Source organism: Panicum virgatum, chromosome 2K (assembly GCF_016808335.1).
Source record: "Panicum virgatum strain AP13 chromosome 2K, P.virgatum_v5, whole genome shotgun sequence".
NCBI classification, from domain to species: Eukaryota; Viridiplantae; Streptophyta; class Magnoliopsida; order Poales; family Poaceae; genus Panicum; species Panicum virgatum.
This window is the reverse complement of record NC_053137.1, coordinates 34,204,791-34,224,401: the sequence shown is the minus strand read 5'-3', so window position 1 is coordinate 34,224,401 and position 19,611 is coordinate 34,204,791. Positions and strand designations below refer to the sequence as shown.

Below are 19,611 nucleotides of genomic sequence, written 5' to 3'. Positions count from 1 at the left end.
AGGTGGCCAGGAGCGGGGGTGGCGCTAGCCCCAGTCGCCGCTGCACCATTCGCTTCGAGCCGGGCGAAGCCCGAGTAGCGCATGGGATACCCTATTCCCATCCATGGCGGTTGGAGGCAGGGAGATCAGGGGAAAACGGTGGCTGGAGGTATTGTTGGAAGGGCGGGGCGGCAGCCAGAGGTGCAGATGGCAGGGGGAGCTGGGACTGGCGGCTCGGGGTTCCTAGTCGCCTAGCCTGGCCAGGGAGTTGGCGGTGCAACGGCAGCCGCACGGTAGTCGGATGCGATGACCGGGAAAGGTCGCTTATTTTTCTTCCGCGCATGATAGGAAGGAAATTGGTATCTGCCCTTTTGATTGCTATATTTTGGTTTGGAAGAGAGAAATTAAGGTTGAGATCTAAAAATTTCAGGTATTATATAGTCATCCATATATCATATGCTGTTGGAGTAATTTTTGTTGAGGTTTAGGTGTTCTGAGTTTTTAGGTATATGTATTAGGTATTGTGTTTAGGGGGGCGTTTGTTTCCCTTAGAACTTATTACATTTAGTCCCATCATATAGTCTAATGAGAAAATAATCTAATGAGAAAATAAATTCCATAACCCCTAAAATTTTTCACGAGAGGAATCTATAAAACCTCATGTGATGCTATAGTAGACATATGCTAATTATGGATTAATTAGATTTAATGAATTCATCTCGTGTTTAAACCCTAGATTTATGCAGTTAGTTTACAAATTAGCTTATGCTTAGTCTTTCTAATTGATATCAAAATACTCTTGTGAGACACGGTTTAAAATAACCAAACACCCCATTAGATATGCTGCTGAAGTTGCTCAGATATATTTTCCACACTTCCCACCTCAAGCACCTCGATGGTCTCATTTCACGTTAAATGGCCACATCGACATTAAGGCCAATCTCAGTGGAAGGGTCATGGAAGTATCATAAGCATTAAATTTGCTGATGTGGCATAAGAGAGAAGGGGGAGTGTCATAGAACATGACATTCCTCCGGCTCGGTTACCTAGTTCACAGTCTAGGGTCTTGTTTGGTTAGTTCTTGTGCTAGGAATAGTAATATTTTGACCGCTAATTACGGTGTCAAACAAAGCTAGTTTGCAAAAGCAACTCTAGAACCCCTGCGCTAGGAACCCTGAAGAATCTAATGAGGCTTTTGACCGCGTGATTAGAGGATGGTTACTGTAATATCACTGTAGTCAATTATCGAGTAATTACTATCATTAGATTCGTCACGAAAAGTTATATCTATCACTGAAAAGGTTTTGAAAATAGGCTTCATTTAGTGCTCCATACATGCGAGATTCTCTTTTCGGGAAACATGCGCACTAGGATCGTAGCGCAATCGTCAATTAATTACCGTCATTAGATTCGTCGTGAAAAATTACATATATTTCTGAAAAGGTTTTACAAATTGACTTCATTTAGTATTCCATGCATGCGAGATTCCCTTTTTGAAAAATGTGTAGTGTTTCTCTCACCAAGGAGGTAGCGGCGTGGCTCAAGCGGAGGCAAAGCAGAAGCGTGATTTGCGGACGTGCGTGGAGGAGGCACCTCCTTTTAAGAAACCCGATATCTATGCTCGATTTTACTGTGCATGTTATTGGCTTGTGGCGTTTTTACGTGCTGCCGTACGGCTCGTGCCAGGCATTCAGCGAGCTTACGGATCTGTGTTGCATAATATCAGACGATGTTTGCGAGAACTTTGTGCCTAAATTCTTTTTGAAAAAAAGTCTAAATTACTCTCACTATAGCTAAAGTGCGGATAACCTTCTAAATTATCATTTGGTTCATTTTACCTCCTCCCAAACTATGCTCTTAGGTTCAAATTTTAGGACTGCACATATCATATAGGGAATTTTCACAATGAAATTTTACTTTGTAGAGAGTTACTGGATTTTAGATGGGCCACTTATATCCTAGCTTAGCTCGCGAGCAGTGCAGTACTTTTTTTTAAGAAACAGGTGAAAGAATTATGGTTCCTGTGCATCGTGTCAAAAGTGACACAATCACACAAAGACTAGGCCCAGATCATAAAAATTATGAAATCCAACTTTGATAAAAAAATCTAATATTGTGATCCAGCTTTTTATAATCCAATAATCCATGAATCCAAGGTTGTAGAATCCCACAAGGTGTTTCATCCTGGGCGATACAACCACGTCATAACTTAGGGATTCAATTAATCCGGCTTTTAAGAACAAAGGGTATGCAGAAACATGAAATCCAACTTTCCGAAAGAAGTTTGTACAATTCTTTATTTTCTACCTATATGGCTGATTGAAACATTAATTGAGCTTGTACAATTGCTTGTGGGACACTGATGTATACACTTGCGACAAAAAGCCCTTTATTATCCCTTCTTACATACAATAGCACTGAAGCTCCAGATACTCTGGTCCATCTTCTTCGGCCCTGTTTGTTTCCGATTATAATCGGCTTAAGCGATAATCCCTCAAATGCCTCGCTTATTTTCGCTTCTCTGGTAATCCGCTTCAAAGATTTGAACTACAAGAAGCGAGAAGCGAGAGAATCTTCGCTTCTCTCGGCCCACACTTAGATTATAAGCTAAGCGAAAACAAACAGGGCCTTCATCTTTGTTGATAATCTACCTTCTTTGGAACTTAAGGTACTTGATGCCAGGACAAAACACAACACCGAAAAGTGTACTCATTGCAATGTGTAGAGTTGTAACTAAGGTGAAGTAGTCGTCTTGCAGGCCTAAGTATTCCTTCAAGAACTCACTCACTGGCTGGTCCGGTTGCCCTGGAACACGGATGAGCTCCACGCGGTCGCCAAGTTGAGACGACATGAGTCCGTAGATGGTCCATGCCGCTGGGTCTGCCCAGTACATCCACCTCCACCAAACAGGTATCATCTGCAAGTAGATAGTAGTGGAAGGTACTAGTTTAGAATTTCTATTGCATTCATAAATAAAAAATTCATGTGCTGCCGCCCAAAGTCCCCAAATGTATGGAGACCAATGATCCATAGTGCTGAGGGGATTGGAAAATGAGTTACCTTTCTTGGGACGATGAAGCCAGCGAAAGTATTCCATATCATGAAGATGAAGAAGGACAGGACAGCAGCTATCTCTTCGTTGGGTGTAAGGGCAACCACCATCATCCCAAAGAGTGTAAAGTCTATGAAGCTCAGTGTCATGTATAGAACAAACCAAAACAATTTTGTGACAGTCAGTTCGAATCCAGCCATTGGGTACACAATCGCTGAGAAAACCAACACTTGGACAAACATATAAGGGATTTCAACTGCTATCTGCACACACGATTCCAACATGGATCGATGTTATTTTTTCTTTCTTTCCAAGCCTGATAAGTAATTGAATCTTTTTACCTGAGCAATGACATGCCATGGAGGAGTACATTCCAGAAAATTTTTCGCGGTAGAATATGACTCTCTCCATTGCTATAGTAGGCTGAATAGTGGCACAGTTCATGTATCCTAGGAACAGCGCCGATGTGTATGCAGTTCCCAGTATGTTGAGCACATCCTGTTCGTCCTCGCTTTTTGTGCCAAAAAAGGGAAAAGATGAGTTTTTCTTACCAAAAATGGTAAAGTAACATTTACGAAATTGACACTGCTGAGTGCTGAGGACTCATCCATACTTACATGGTTGAACCAACTTGCCAGAAGACCATGCCAAATGTGATCGAGACACCAAGTAGGCAAAGAAAGCGGGTGACATTTAGTTCAGGGTTTTTCCAGAAAGAGCAATTCTGCTTCCATAGACATGCTATGCACTGTGCCTTAAAGTTCGGCCAATATCTGGGTGGAAAATGCAAATATCTCGTGCCTGCTCGTGGCTTGCTTAATTCTGCAACTAGATCCATGTTCTCCCTGCAAATACCAATTTAATCAAGTGGCATGATTAATTATACATAGTTTATCTGAAAACATCATCGCTGCATCTGGTTTACCTGTGCAGTGATGAGTTTCGGTAAATTTCAGAATAGTCCACTCCAATTGCATATTCCATGGCATGTGAACTGATGTCTAGTGCCCATGCCGCTGGGTTCTGACCCTCCTTGATGCTGGGCACTCCTGGAATGGCCTAATATAAAAAGAAAGTAATTAGTTTTTGCCCCATGTTAAGTTTGAAAGTGTGACCTCAAGAATGTCTCACCTCAAAGTAGTTAATCATACTGCTAGATAGTGGGCCTAGCGGCCCACTATAAATGGGCTGACCCCCTCTCTTCATAAGTAGCATCTACAATTGATAAAAGGAAATTAACTCGATTGTTTACAGTCAAGGATAATAATACATAAGCCTTTTTTTTTGCAGAACATGGATTCAGATTTTCGTTGAGAAACTTAGTGATTTGAGTACAAGCATAATAGAAACTTGTGGCTAGAAATCGAGCTTCCTCTTTTAAATTTTAAATACAAACGTCATACCTCATCGAAAGATTCGAAAATCTCAATGCTTGGCTGATGAATTGTGCAAACCACCGTGCGCCCTGTGTTCACTGTCTTTCTTACTGTGCGCATGACAATTGCGGCAGCACGGGCATCCAAACCAGTTGTTGGTTCATCCATGAAAATTATGGAAGGGCTAGCAACTAGTTCCACCGCTATAGTAAGTCTTTTTCGTTGCTCAGCTGATAGTCCAGTTACTCCAGGAATGCCCACCATAGCATTCCTCAAGTCAGTTAGCTCTACCAGTCCCATAACTTCTTCTACAAACATCTGAAACATGGCAGGAAATATTGTCAGACACCATGGGCTGGGTCCTGTTACTTCTTCAAAAAATAGTTTAACTATTATGCATACATCTCTTTTGTGTGAATTAACTTCTGTAGGCAAGCGAAGGTATGCAGAAAATTGGAGGGACTCATAGACTGTGAGGTAAGGAGAGTGAATGTCCGTCTGCTCGCAGTAACCTGAGATCCTTGAGAATGTCTCTTGCCTCTTCGGGTAGCCCTCTATGCTAATAGTTCCTTCAATGTATCCTCCAGTTTTCCGTCCTGCCAAAACATCAAGCAATGTTGTTTTCCCAGCACCAGTGACCCCCATCAGTGCTGTTAGCACTCCTGGCCTGAATGCACCAGTGACCCCCATCAGTGCTGTTAGCACTCCTGGCCTGAATGCACCACTAACATCACGTAATAGTTGAAGTCTCTCTTCGGTTGCTCCATGCTTTCTCATTTCCTATCATCATTTTTGCATTTGTTAGACCAAGTGATAGAAAAGAAATGAAACTTGTATTTTTTTTAAAAAAAAGAAGTAATAATGCAGAGAGTTTACTCTTGGCATGTCAATAAAATAGCTGATTTGACTAAACACAAGTGATAAGGGTTGGAATGGAAGATTGCCCATAGTCACAAAGTTTCTGGGTCGACCGGGTCGAGGAACGGGGTCGAGGGTCGTCACTTTATAAAATTATGGTACGAAGGGGGTATACATCTATGGAACGATAAATTATTATGTGGGACGCGACCCTGATTCATCGGGGTCGATATCTTCGGGTCGATAAAGACAAAAACTATATATATGCTACTAATGAAGAAACTAATCTGCACAAGCATATAAGAAACATATAAAAGAGTATATTTAGACCATGCTACACGTACTAAGCTCATTGTCTAACAAAAACCATACCAATCCACTGTCCTTAACCTCCTTATCCCAATTAAATCTGCTAGCAATGGGGCTGCGACCCTTTTCAAACCGGGACACGATCCAACCTTGAATGGGACACTGACCCACTTCGACCCCGACCCTTGAATCGGAACGACGTTCCCGGGTCGAGGGACGAGACATCGACCCCGAATTCTGTGACTATGAGATTGCCTCGATCAGTTGAGTCCCTCCAACCTCCACAAACTTGATCTTTGCACTCTATATCCTGAACCTTTCGTGGTTTGGCTTTTAGATGATGTTCTTTTGGAGCTACAAATGATTGGGAATCAGGACAATTGTCTCGCTTACTTTTGTGAAAATGAATAGGATCGAGCTTGTTAGATGCACATACAGTTCAGCAATGCCAAAGCAAATATACTAAGGACGTTGAAGATTAAGGAGAAGCCAAATAAAACAGCAACACAGACCCAATACCAGTGCCACTCATTTATTAATCCCCTGACCTTCAGAACTGCCTCTCCGGTGGTATTAACATTTTCGAAATGAAAAACCTGTCATGCAATTGACCATAGCTTATAATGTGCAGAACTTAAATGTATATTGTCAATATGATAATGTCGAGGAAATGAAAAGTTACCGTAGCCCATCTCTTATCAAAAAATCCATTCAGAGCGACAGCATTAAGAGCATAGGTGAATGGGGAGGCCCAATAACCCCAGTGCAGCCAATGGTTGGAGGTCATCTGATAGTCAAGTTTGAAATGGAAAGCAGGTGTTATTGCATTCATGACTTTAATGTAATCGTAATCTCCATGCACTCCTCTTGATGCAATGATACTCAGCTCTCCTGCATATTCGAGAAAGAAAAAAAAATCTCCTTGCACCGTTATGCTGTTGAGCAATTTGGTGGCAGTAATCTTACCTTTGGATATGATGAAGCCTCCAAGTATTAAAATTGCTATAAGAGTTTGAATTCCTAGCATGTTTGTCATTGCCTGTGTTCTTCCAATGGATGCTATCAAGTGATAAAGACTCATTGACATTTGATGCATCGCGAATAGGACCAGGAACTGCTGGAAAAACCTACATCAAGCATCAGGGCTTTTCTTGATTAGCATTTTTCAATTTCTGAGCACTTCAGTATAATGGCACTATTTTTAAAAAAATCAATGATACCTCATAGGTGAAGGGGCATAGCCAATGGAGTAATAAGTTGAGCAGGTCCAAAGGCCTGTCTCCATCAGTGACATGGGTATGTTGACTAGAAAAATTGAGCATAGGATAGCCCAGCGTGGCAATCCTAGCACTTCCCTTTGCTTATAGAATGTTGGGAGCCTCTTTATGATAATTGCAAGTTCTGTCATGCCATTGAAGTTTACCACAGCAATACCCATAAAGAAGGATCCCATAAACTTATTCCCATCAAACACTGTATTATGGTTCATCTCTGTTCTAAAGAAAATTGTTGCAAGCACAAAGGAGAGAAAAATGATCTGTATGGCCTTGAAAATATGAACAGCAAAATTTCTTTTTACTAGGAGTACTTCTCTCAAGAAACAAGCTTTAAAAATGTTCCATTTTGTAATGATTTTGCTGTCAGCTGCTTCAGATGCCTTGCTGTCTTGTTGGTTATCTGTGTGGTACTTTTTGTCTTCCAGAAGTTGAGGGAGATTGTAGGCTCTGAAGCATTTTTCAAAACTTTCAATGGAGTGATATTGATACTCCCTTTCAGCACCTGCCCAATACTGCTGTTGATCCCGTTTTGAAGTTACCTATCCAATGTGAAGAATCGATCTTTCATATTGATGATTTCAGAAGTTTCATTCAGTTATTTTGATGGTCGCATTGCTGCATTAATGGACACTCTGAATAATCCTATACAGAACACTTTTGATAACTTAATGTGCTATTACTTGGTCAACGTTTTGAGAAAATTTCGTTAGACAACAATCATTTCCACACATAACTACAATTAATTTGATACTTGATATTTTGACACTTGGTATTGTGGAAATAGTACTAGTTTTTTGAGAAGGTTGTAGTTCAGAAGAGTTATAAGCGCCTAGAGGTATCTTCTTGTGTTTCTTTTATTTATTACTTGAGATGGATGCCAAAGGATCAATATGTCCGTAGAAAAAGATATACATGTTCTACTTTATCATTTTTCAATTGGCTAGTCCTTGCAGTGAGTAACCTTTTGTTCTCGGTTTGAGGTATCAGCTTATATACTAGATGATTTTCTTGCATTATGCCAAGTTAATAAAAAAGAAGGTCGAATAGACTAAAATGAAAATGACATTTGATCGGTAACAAAGCCTTTTTGCATACAGGACCTAATACAAGTAAAGTAAAACAAGGTTATGTTGGAAACATGGGCTAGATTACTTCAATAAGGAAGCAAGGTGACTTCTTACGTATCCACCTAATTTTAGGTTGTTTGGTCTAGTCCTGGTCTTGTTCAGCGCACACACACACACACACACACACACACACACACAGAGAGAGAGAGAGAGAGAGAGAGAGAGAGAGAGAGACTTTGTGTGATTTAGGGAGTGTTACAGTCCCTTTATATCTGTAACCCCTTGGGGGTACCCCTTCTTTCTTCTTAAATATAATAATGTGCAGTTCTCCTATGCTTTCGATCCACAAATTGGGGTCCGGGCTATAAGATCTCACTTTGGTTCAATATTTAAGTCACGTGAGTCTTACAATATGTATTCTACCATTTCAAGACACTTTAATTTCTTAGTGAATGGAGGAAGTCTCTTTTTTAACTGAACTTTACAACAAAGATCTACTTGCAAATGTCATGAAATTATATTGATATGGTTTACTTCAAATCTTGACGAATATAGAGATCAATATTCCAAAAATGAATTGCCTTTTCATATTTTGGTACGTTTCAGTGTTCTACTCTGTAAGTTCATGAATCGCTTCCAGAAATTAGAATAATTTTGAAAATGTGAGATTTAAATAGTATTGATTTATATGATATCTAAGTTTAAATGGCTCACCTCTTGGAGGAAGTCTGCTACATTTTTCCTGCTAGGACATGTAAAGCCAATGGTGTTGAAGAAACTAACAACATTTTCCCGAGGACCATAATAAATAATCCGACCCTCACATAGAAGAATTATGTCATCAAATAATTCAAACGTTTCTGGAGCTGGTTGGAGCAACGAAATAACCATTGTAAGATCCATAAGATAGGTCATTTGTTGGAGAAATGTCATAATCTCAAATGTGGTAGAGCTGTCCAGGCCTGTTGATACATCATCCATAAAGAAACATTTTGCACGACCAACTAGCATCTCCCCTGAATTTTTTGAACAATGATAGCAGAAAGTAAGTATTGGGAACACATAAATAAAATAATTCTTCAATCAGTGCACTTTTGTAGGAGTACATGTGTATGAGAAAATTATCCCTAACCATAATAAACTCATATGAATATTTGATAATAAAGTGGCAGTAAATGGGTAGGTGAAATATTAGTACTTTTTTTTCCTGAAAGGAATTTACTTACCAATTGTTGTTCGCTTTTTCTGCCCCCCCGGAAATTCCTCTAAGGAGCGCATCCCCTACTATAGTGTCAGCACAGTCAGACAAGCCAAGAATCTGTATCCAGTCAATTAACCTTTAAGGATCAGGGAAATATTTATGCAATAAGGAACAAAGTTACATTGAATTCTTTTTTCATATATGATACCTTGATAATATAATTAGTTTTTAGGTTCCTTCCCTTGCTTCCAAGCTTGGTTGCCTACAAGAAAGGCATCTTAGATATCGTTAAACCTAAACAAGCTTAACTTTATAGAATAATATGACTAAGTAGCACCTTGGAAAAAAGTTCCTTGTACACTTTATTAGTATCTGTATTTCTTTCTATTGCACCTCCCAGTATCTCTATGCAGCAAAAAAGTAAGTTTGCGTTAGTATACACGGATTCATCCAATTGTTTGAGGATGAATATTGAGGTTTGGGCCTTTGTGTCCCATTTATCCTTTAAACTTCAGAAGGCAGTCATGCCATCTACCTTAGAAAATAGGAAGTACGCTTTTTATTATACCAAAAAAATACAAGAAGAATAATATCATACCAAACTCATTGTTTGATCCAAGCAGGTTGGAAGAGAAATTAATTATCTCTCTCACTGTCATCTCAGCGTGATGGAGATCATGTTGACTGACATAAGAACAAAGGTAGTGTGGTGTAGAAGGTCTTGATTTCCCATTGTAGAATACCTTTCCCTGCAACTGTAAGCAAGAAATAACATGATACCAATGATATGCACACATGGTTTTCATTATCAATGTTATATATATGTGTGTCACCATCTGTTACTTGTTCTGCTATTTACACTGATTTTCAGGAATGAAGTTGCTGCAAAATTCGATTTACCTTCAAAGAAGAATCTAATTTTCCTGCCAGTGCCCTTAAGAAGGTCGTCTTTCCAGATCCAGGTGCTCCAAGAACAAGTGTCATTCTGGTCAGAACAGGAGAAAGAACTCGCTGCTATCAATTTCGACATAACCCACATCAATGCTTGCCTGTGCAGAAATATTTCTTGCTATGTGCCATTTTAATGTTTAAACACAGTGTATATTATATTTGAAAAGAAATTTTGATAGTGGATCATGTAATTATACCTGGATGGTCTTATTGTTCCACTCACTTCATTTATTATCTTGAATGTTCCTTTTTGCGTTGCACACGTGTTCATAGAATCTACTATAGCCTGCACAAGAAAATAGCTTTTAGTTTTGCACATACACATATGTTTCTAAATGCCCCGGTGATTAATTAGTTATTTGAACTTCTAAAGTAATTAAACATGCGAATGCATTTCTATTTAACTGTCATGCATACATAAAGCTTTGTTTTGAGTGATATCTCTTGTCTTCATTGTTAATTTCGGATATTTGTGTTTTTTTCCTATAATTTAAAGTCCAGATTACTCCCGTAAAGTTTAGTTGAAATCCGGATGACCCTCTAAACTATTTCTTGTGTCATTTTACCTTCTTAATTATTTCTTGGTTCAATTTATCCTTAACTAAATGACATAGTTTAGGGGCAAAATTGAACCAAGAGATAGATAATGGGGTTATCCGGACTTTGGCCTTACTTAAAGGGAGTAATTTGCACTTATTTTAACTTTGCGATTTTAACTTTACTATTCACAAGTCAATGCTATTTTATCCCTTTTCGATGGTCAAAATATGGGCAAATGTGCAGACTAAGAGAAAAATTGCGTTGACTTGTGAAAAGTAAGATGAAAAATCACAAAGTTAAACAATAAGGAAAAAACAACAATTGCACTCCAAACTAGAGGCAAAGATAAAAAAAACTATTTTTTCAATTTATTTTATCTGCCATTTTTTTCACTAATCCTAAGAGGTATCCAAATTTAGGACAGCAACCGTCACAAATTGCTGCAACTTTTAACCTTCCATATGTTAACCGTCTCAAACTGATGCAACCATTCAAAATTCTAACAGCTCCGGACATGAAAATTTTCCCCGTACATACGGAGAGTTGCATGCACCAACCAGTCGGAGTCTCAAACTGATGCAAGCATTCAAAATTCTAATAGCTCCGGGTATGAAAATTTTCCTCATACATATGGACCAAATATATTGAGTTGCATGCACCAACCAGTTCAACAAAAAGTTTAAGCTCATAGGGAGAGGTAGACAATTCACTTATATTCCAACACACCCCTCACGTGGAGGCTCCCTCGGGCCTCAGACGAGGAATAGGAACGAGCAGCAATTATATTTTATTTAATTGCGCTAACTAGGATTTGAACTTGAGACCTTTAGCTTTGATACCATATTGATGAGATGGACAATTCACTTATATTCCAACAAAATAAAATAGGGAATTGGACACTCTGGTCTGACATAAAGATTTTTCTTTTGTCCAGGTGAATGGTGCTTTCCACATCCGTCCACTTCCTCTGCTCTTCCTCCAAACCTTCTTCTCTGCCCTTTGGTCGATCCAGCTTGCTCCTGCTTCCCCAACAAGTCTGCTCTTACCGTTGACGGTCCGTTTCCATCGCCCTTCCATCCATATTTGCTGTTTTTTTTCTATAACCATATGCGCTCGTTTTGGTTCCCAGTTATCCCGCTACTTGTTCACATCACGGTGGTAAAAATATGAACATATAAAAATAGCCGAAGGTTTTTCCGCTCATCCTGCAGAATTTTCGGTTTTCCAATCAAATTTTGTTGCAGATGTTGTTCTGGATTCTTGTAACCGCAGTGAAAGGATGCTGCGATGCCTTAGGCCATAGATATATTTTATCCTCATTTTATTTGCTGATTTCTACAAAATCTTTTGTTACTATGTCGAGTTTCTTTATCTCATAAAATTCGGCCAAGTCTGAATCTGGACGGTTTTTTGGGAGAAATTTTGCCGGATGATGTACACCTGCAAATGGTCTTTTTCTGAAAAATGGAGGCGTCGTTGGCAAGTGCGTGCATACTCTACGACAGAGTGCCTCACGTACCTTGACGGCGTTGAAGACGGCGTTCGGCAGCGTTGGCAGCGCCCTCCGACCGACGCGCTCCTCGGCCTCGACGCTCACGCCGTCGAACACGACCTCCACCTTCTCCGGAGGCTCTCGCCCCACCCTGCACGCCCATGGCCGTGGGAGAGCTCCGTAACTAGCTCATATCTAGCTCTGTTCAGAAAGATGCACGGCCACCACAGTACCATTGCCTGACGTCCCTAAGGACGCGAAGGAACTCTTCGTTCTCCGCGTGCGTCAATGGAGGAGCCTCCTCGCGGACGATGGCAGCCATGGCCAGCAACCTCGCTCGCTCGACAGCTGCAGAGGCGCACAAGAATACAAAGCTAGCTTGGTATTGTCTGCTGTCAATACACGGATATATATGAGGCTCATTGATCTGGGGCTACGCATTGTTGGCTGCCATATTTATACAAGGGAGCAGGCCGGGAAGCCCTCTCTGGATCGAGGGTAGTTTGGTAATTCAACAAGACAGGCCGCCATCACGTCTGTATTGTCACAATGTCACGTTGATCATCATGAAAGTGGACATTGATCCTACATTGTATATATAGAGAGCTCCAAATTCTTGTGATCAAGGGTTGTTTTTTGAAATTAGTTTTCCTAAGGGTTCGTTTGTAAGAAACTGTTTTAGAAAAGTACCAAATTGCAAAAAATGTATAGTATTCGGTCCTAAAAGGAACCAGTGTCATTTATTATGTACAGTATGAGCACAAGCTATAGGGTTACCTTCATAATTGTTGTAAAGAAACAACGGTTTTTCTATTCATCTCTCGAGTGTTTTCTTGTTTCTTTTTCACTCAGATTTATGTGGCTGTGATTTAGTCAAGATCTGTGCATTAGGTTGTGTGAGATACTATGTTTTGCATTGCAGATTGTGACCTCTGGTTGGTTTTCAGCAGGAGCGCTGCACCTCGGTCGTTTAAGACATGAGTAGTTAGCACATCTGTGCCTGTGTCTATGTGTTTGTTCCGCCTGTTTTACGTTTACTTGTAACCTAAACTGTCTTTGCGGATGTCCATCCTTTTCTTCTTCTTAATACAAAGATGCATAGGCACCCTAAGGGATGTGTATTTTCTTTAAAAAAATACAAAGATGCGTAGCTCTCCTGCGTATTTTAGAGAAAAAATATTCCTTCCGGTGGGGATCGTTCCTAGTCATTTTGGGTTCCCTACAGTTTTTGGATATGTTAGAGCTTATTGTTTATTACATCATATAAGAGTCACAAACTCAGATTGATGTTTGATTCCATTTTGCCCCTTAATCTTATAGACCTTTTCTTGTCTTTTTTTTTTCATGCATTGGCAAGAGCTCTTACTCCCTTCATCCTAAAAAGATTGTTCTTATAGAAATTTTAGACACATTACTCATCTTAAGAAATGATCTTGCTGCTTCTGTATATTTGGTTTTCTAGATTCTCAATAAATGCATATGCATTGGAGCTAGAAAAGTAGAATTTACTAAGCATTTGATTCGTTTTTATACAATTTTTTCTTGGTGCTTGGCATTACATTAATTGGATGGATTACTCTTTGTGGGATAAAGATTTAAAGGCTAAAACAACAATCATTTTAGGGCGAAAGGAGTATACTGTAATTGTTAGCAATGCAAAACAATCTAAACCTCATCAATCCATATAATGCTGATATTTTTTTAAACCTTTTTCTTCTTCAGCGACATGTGGTTTCTTTGACGGCCATGGCTGGTTTTTGGGCACAGCTCGTCGGCAAGATGTTGAGGGAGCACCTCCCCTTCATGAATCTCAGCACTAGAACGTGCTCTTCCTAAGTGCGCTCCAGCGATCACGAGCCAGCGTTCAGCAGCATGTTGTTGTCGTTGGCAGCGGTGGCCGCTCCTCGTCACTGTCGTCATTGGCGCAGCTGCTGATGGATCGGAGTGGCGGGACGCCCTTGCCACCTAGTTTGAGTCCATACTCCATAGACATGGAGTTCAAGCTCCATGCTTACTTGGACTGCAACCAGGGGCAAAGCCAGTTGGGAACGACATCGGGGTCGGCAACAATAGAACCATATATGGTGTCAAATTTATAAATGACTAAAAAATATGCCCATGCGTCGCCATGGTCAGAATATCTGTACAGGTCGCGGTAGGTTTTTTTTTTCTTTGATGGGTTTTTCGATGCAAATTTTGTTGTATTTTTAGGTTTGTCGGTACCCTGTAACAGGGATACCCACTCTTACTGCAGCAAGACAGGACCCGCGTAGTTATCCGTAGCTGCGCGGGAAAGACGGAGTAGCCAGGCCCCACAGGTCAGGCTCTTCCCTCACTAGGCCAACGGCCCCGGACCCGCTCCCCGCCTGGGGATGGGTCCGGAGACGCCACGTGTCTCTAAAGAAGGGAAGCTCCGAGCTGACCGCCGAGGCCCGGACCCCCATAGGGGTCCGGGACCTCCTGCGCCCGTCCGGACTACCCTCACCGTGTAGGGGTCCGGAACCGCCACGTGTCCCGAGGGCGCGGGATCGTGCGCGAGTCTTCTGCAGAGGGACTCGCCCACCCACCGCATTTAATGTGGTGGACAAGGCGTGCTCTGCCGCCGCGGTACGCAAGACAGCCTTTGTCAGGCCTCGCTGAGCACCGCGTATTACCAAGGAGCACAGTGCAGCCGCCTGTGCCACACCCGCGCAGAGCCCGCCTGCAGCATTAAATGGATACGACAGCACGGCACTTTTCCATCATGCCGCCTACACCGCAAGCTACACCACCCGCTTAAGCAATGTGGCGGGCGGTGCCACTAGCTACGACAGGCCCGACCTGACAAGACAACGACAGGACATGATGGACGAAGGGCTCCGGGAGCAGGCGAGGGAATCCAAGAAGAGAGATCTCCTTTGCCTGCGACGCCATAATGTATGAACAGTACATTATTTTATACTGCATCGTTGGACCCACCTGTCGGGGACCCAACGGCTGTGTACGCGCCCCCTTGAGATATAAAAGGGAGGCGCTCGCTGTGCACAGGGACATCCAGACAGACTCAAGCTCTCGCAACCTTCTCACTCTCGTGGGAAGGCAATACAACACACAGTGGACGTAGGGTATTACGCTCTGGCGGCCCGAACCACTCTAAATCCTGCTGTGTTCATCGTGTTCTTGAGTGAGATCGATCTAAGACTAGCTAACCCCTGAGTACACACCCTCTGTGCTAGGGCGGGTGCCTTCCGCCACCCGGCTGTGGTTTGCAGCACCACGACATTTGGCGCGCCAGGTAGGGGCACTAGCTGGTCGCATTTCATCATCTTCTTCGTTCCCATGGTTCGTGTGGACGACGTGGAGATGACGGAGGGGGTGGCGTCCTCCACGCCACATGTCTCTCGCGTTCCTGCTCCAGGGGCAACTGTGCCTGCGGAGCAGCCACCGTTGGCGGCGATGCGCGCCGCTCGCCGGCAAGAGTCAGGGCGCCCATCAAGGGCCCCTTCACAGGCTGCGAGCGGCGGAGCGCTGGCAGCGGCTAGGGAGTTGCTTCGCAACCCCCCGGCTGAGGCAGCCTCGCCAGACGCCCTGAGGCAGTGGCGGGATGACGTCGACCGTCTCCTCGACCTGGCTCAGGCCTCCCCCAGTTCAGCAAGGACTGAGCAACGACCTCCGCCCGGCAACGCGGTGGTACCTTACCGCCAGCGTCATGGCGGTGCATCGGCATCCGTGCGCTCCCCTACTATGAGGGGTGCACGAACAGAAGACCTGCGGGCGGAGCTCAACCGCCGGCGCGCGGGAGAGGATGCCCGCATCTCCGTCGAGAGAGCGCGAGAGCGCCGTCTCAACATTGAGGGTCGCAACCTCAATGTTGATCTGGACGCGGCGGCACCCAGGCCTCCGGTGAACGCCCGGATTCAATCAGGCGCACCGGTAGCTGGGGTGGGCTGTGCTGTGCTTGCAGAGCACCTCCGCGCCGTGGCGTGGCCACCCAAGTTCCGCCCCCACCTGCCAGAAAAGTACGACGGTACTACTAACCCGTCGGAATTCCTGCAGGTGTACGTTACCGCCATCACAGCGGCTGGTGGTAACGGCGCCGTCATGGCAAGCTACTTTCATGTAGCCTTGTCTGGGCCAGCCCGGACCTGGCTCATGAATCTCACACCTGGGATGATCCAGTCCTGGGAAGAGCTCTGTGCAAGGTTCACAGCGAACTTCGCCAGCGCTTACCAGCAGCATGGTGTGGAGGCACACCTTCATGCCGTGAGGCAAAAACCCGGGGAAACGCTTCGGGCTTTCATCTCGCGCTTCACCAAGGTACGGGGTACCATTCCTCATATCTCAGATGCATCTATTATTACTGCTTTCCGCCAGGGGGTACGTGATGAGAAGATGCTCGAGAAGCTGGCGATGCACGAGGTGGAAAGCGTCACTACGCTTTTCTCCCTGGCAGACAAGTGTGCCAGGGCCGCTGAGGGCCGTGCGTGGCACTCAGCCCCCCAAGACGGAGACACCAAGGCTGGTGGCTCCAGTGCTACCGCTCAGGGCGGTGGCAAGAAGAAGAAGAAGAAGAACCGGGGTCGCGGGGAGCCGCATTCTGGCGGACCAGTCGTTGCAGCAGCAGCGCCAGCAGCGGCGCCGGCTGCGGCGGCAGCGGCTGGAGGCCAGAATGCACACGGCAAACGCCCTCGCCCGCAAAGTGGAAGCGGAGGTTCATGCCCAGTGCATCCCACCGCTCGCCACAGCGCCGCTGACTGCCGCGAGATCCAAAAGCTCGCGAAGCGTGTCAGTGGGCGGCGTGAGCAGTCCTCTAAGGATGGCTCACCCCCTCCTCGCCAGCGGGCCGGCAAGGAGAAGGCCTCTGACAGCGGAGCCGCGGCCGGGGAGAAGGAGCTGGGGTACCAATCCCCCGCTCGAGAGCTGAAGGGCGTCTATCACGACGACGACTCCGACTCCGACAACGGCGACCGCCGCAAGAAGCTGTACGTAATGTATGGCGGAAGCTGGGAGCTTGTCTCCCGGCGGGACGTGAAGACCCTTCGCCGGGAGGTCCTTTCGGTGAAACCGGGGGTCCCGAAGGCGGAGCCGCACCAGAGGTGGATGAACACCACCATCTCTTTCGGGCCATCCGACTGCCCGGAGAATATGGCTGGAGCTGGTGTGCTACCTTTAGTCACTGCTCCTGTCATATCCAACGTGAGGCTCTACCACGTACTGATTGACGGAGAGGCTGGCCTCAACGTCATCAGTTATGCAGCATTTAAGCAGCTGCAGATCCCAGAGTCCAAGCTGACTCCCTCTCGCCCATTCTCCGGAGTGGGCCCACACCCGGTGTTCCCTCTGGGGAGCATCACATTGCCGGTCACGTTCGGGACCGAGGAGAACTTCCGCACAGAGAGCGTCATGTTCGATGTTGCGGAGGTGAACCTCCCGTTCAACGCCATCACTGGCCGACCGGCACTCTACCGCTTCATGGCCATTGCCCACTATGGGTATTTGGTCTTGAAGATGCCTTCCCCTGCCGGAGTCCTCACCATGCAGGGCGACCGCACCGCTGCCGTCGCTGCAGTTGAGAGACTGCATACTCTGGCGGCAGAGGCTGCACGCTCCGAGGAGGATCCGTCCACCTCGCAACCCAGGGCGCCTGCAAAGGCTCCCAAGGTCCAACCGTCTGATCCGGACCAAGTCCCCGTGAAGACGGTACAGATTGGAGCAGACTCCACCAGGACCACCCGCATCGCGGGGAACCTGGAAGAGAAATAGGAAGACTGCGCTCATCGCTTTCCTCCGGGCAAATGTCGACGTGTTCGCCTGGGAACCGTCACAGATGCCCGGGATCCCCAGGGAAGTGATCGAGCACAATCTGAGGATCTACCCTGACGCCACGCCGGTGCGCCAGAAGCCTCGGAAGCAGTCCGTGGAGCGGCAGAACTTCATCCGCGAAGAAGTCCGCAAGCTCCTACACGCCGGCTTCATCGAGGAGGTCCACCACCCCGAGTGGTTGGCCAATCCGGTCGTCGTCCCAAAGGCCAACGGGAAGCTTCGGATGTGCATCGACTACACCAGCCTCAACAAGGCATGTCCAAGAGACCCCTATCCTCTTCCGCGTATCGATCAGATCGTGGACTCCACCTCCGGGTGTGACCTTTTGTCTTTCCTAGATGCATACTCTGGTTTCCACCAGATTCAGATGTCTAGAGAGGATAGGAAGCATACTGCCTTTGTAACAGTGGATGGGCTTTATTGCTACATTGTCATGCCGTATGGTCTGAGGAATGCCTTACCCACGTTTGTACGAGCTATGAACAAAACCTTCTGTAATCTAATTAGAGATATTGTTGAGGTTTATGTCGATGACATTGTGGTCAAGACTAAGGTAGGGTCAACACTAGTGGAGGACCTGTCCCTCGTCTTCGACCGACTCCGCGCCACGCGCACGAAGCTGAACCCAGAGAAGTGTATCTTCGGCGTCTCAGCGGGGAAGCTGTTGGGTTTCCTGGTCTCACATCGAGGCATCGAGGCAAACCCAGCCAAGATCAAGGCGATCGAAGCAATGAGGCCTCCTGGCCGCATCAAGGACGTCCAAAAGCTTACTGGATCTCTCGCTGCTCTTGGCCAAGGATGGTGAGCCGGGCCCCGGGCACGGGGGCCCGTCAGCCTCACCCCAGCTTGAAGGTCCGGATCCCGCACAGGCAGGTCCGGAGGAGCCTCATCCTAGTGGGAACCCAGAACCACTGGGAGCCCAAGGACCAGATGTGGTGGACAAGGGCGAGCCGGACCCGGGAACTAGGGTCCGGACCGTCCAAAAGCCAGTCTACTACGTCAGTGAAGTCCTCCACGAGGCAAAGGCCAGGTATCTTGAGATGCATAAGCTTATCTATGCAATACTTATTGCGTCCAGGAAACTGCGCCACTACTTTCAAGCACACCGAGTTGTTGTAGTGACCTCTTACCCATTAAGAGCGATCCTGCACAACTCCAACGCCACAGGCAATATCGCCAAGTGTGCAGCAGAGCTGGCAGAGTTCCAACTGGATTTCCAGCCACGCCATGCGGTCAAGAGCCAGATCCTGGCTGATTTCATAGCGGAGTGGACTCCTTCCCCAAGCAACCCTGGGGGTCCGGTCATAAATGCGGGACCCCCGGAGCCGGAAATCAGGACACCGGTCTTCACCGAGCCTCACTGGACACTCTTCTTTGATGGGTCCGCCCGCGAGAAGTGGGCCGGGGCTGGTGTGGTCCTCATCAACCCAAACGGAGATCAGCTGAAGTACATGGTGCACCTTGAGTTCAAGGCCACCAACAACATGGCGGAATACGAAGCTCTGATCTTCGGCCTGGCGCAAGCCCTCTCATTGGGGGTCCGACAGCTTCTGGTGAAGGGGGACTCCCAGCTAATCATCAAGCAGGTCCAAGGGGATTGCAACTGCAACAATCCCCAGCTCGCGGCATACCTCATGCACGTGAGGAAGCTCGAGAAGGACTTCGACGCCTTGGAACTGCAACACGTTCCCCGCGAGCACAACTCAG

At 45.5% G+C, this 19,611-nt stretch overlaps 1 protein-coding gene and 1 pseudogene across 1 annotated transcript; both read right to left on the bottom strand.

Annotated features, from left to right (window-relative positions):
* Positions 1 to 2,181: 2,181 nt before the first annotated feature.
* Positions 2,182 to 9,380, bottom strand: LOC120674004 (annotated as a pseudogene).
* A 2,001-nt stretch (positions 9,381 to 11,381) lies between these two features.
* On the bottom strand, positions 11,382 to 12,733 carry LOC120673992 (ABC transporter G family member 43-like). Its single transcript, XM_039955058.1, has 3 exons — positions 12,336 to 12,733; positions 12,130 to 12,253; positions 11,382 to 11,815 (listed from the first exon to the last, which is right to left on the bottom strand). Exons 1-3 carry the CDS (start codon positions 12,422 to 12,424, stop codon positions 11,756 to 11,758), a joined length of 273 nt encoding a protein of 90 aa, XP_039810992.1. The 5' UTR covers positions 12,425 to 12,733; the 3' UTR covers positions 11,382 to 11,755.
* Between the last annotated feature and the right edge of the window lie 6,878 nt (positions 12,734 to 19,611).

Excerpts from the sequence above, each read along its gene's own strand:
- LOC120673992 (XM_039955058.1), bottom strand. The coding sequence starts at position 12,424 with ATGGCTGCCATCGTCCGCGAGGAGGCTCCTCCATTGACGCACGCGGAG. Across the intron at positions 12,254-12,335 it reads CTTAGGGACGTCAGGCAATG|GGTGGGGCGAGAGCCTCCGG; the intron begins GTACTGTGGTGG and ends ATGGGCGTGCAG. Across the intron at positions 11,816-12,129 it reads CCGTCTTCAACGCCGTCAAG|GATGAGCGGAAAAACCTTCG; the intron begins GTACGTGAGGCA and ends AAAATTCTGCAG.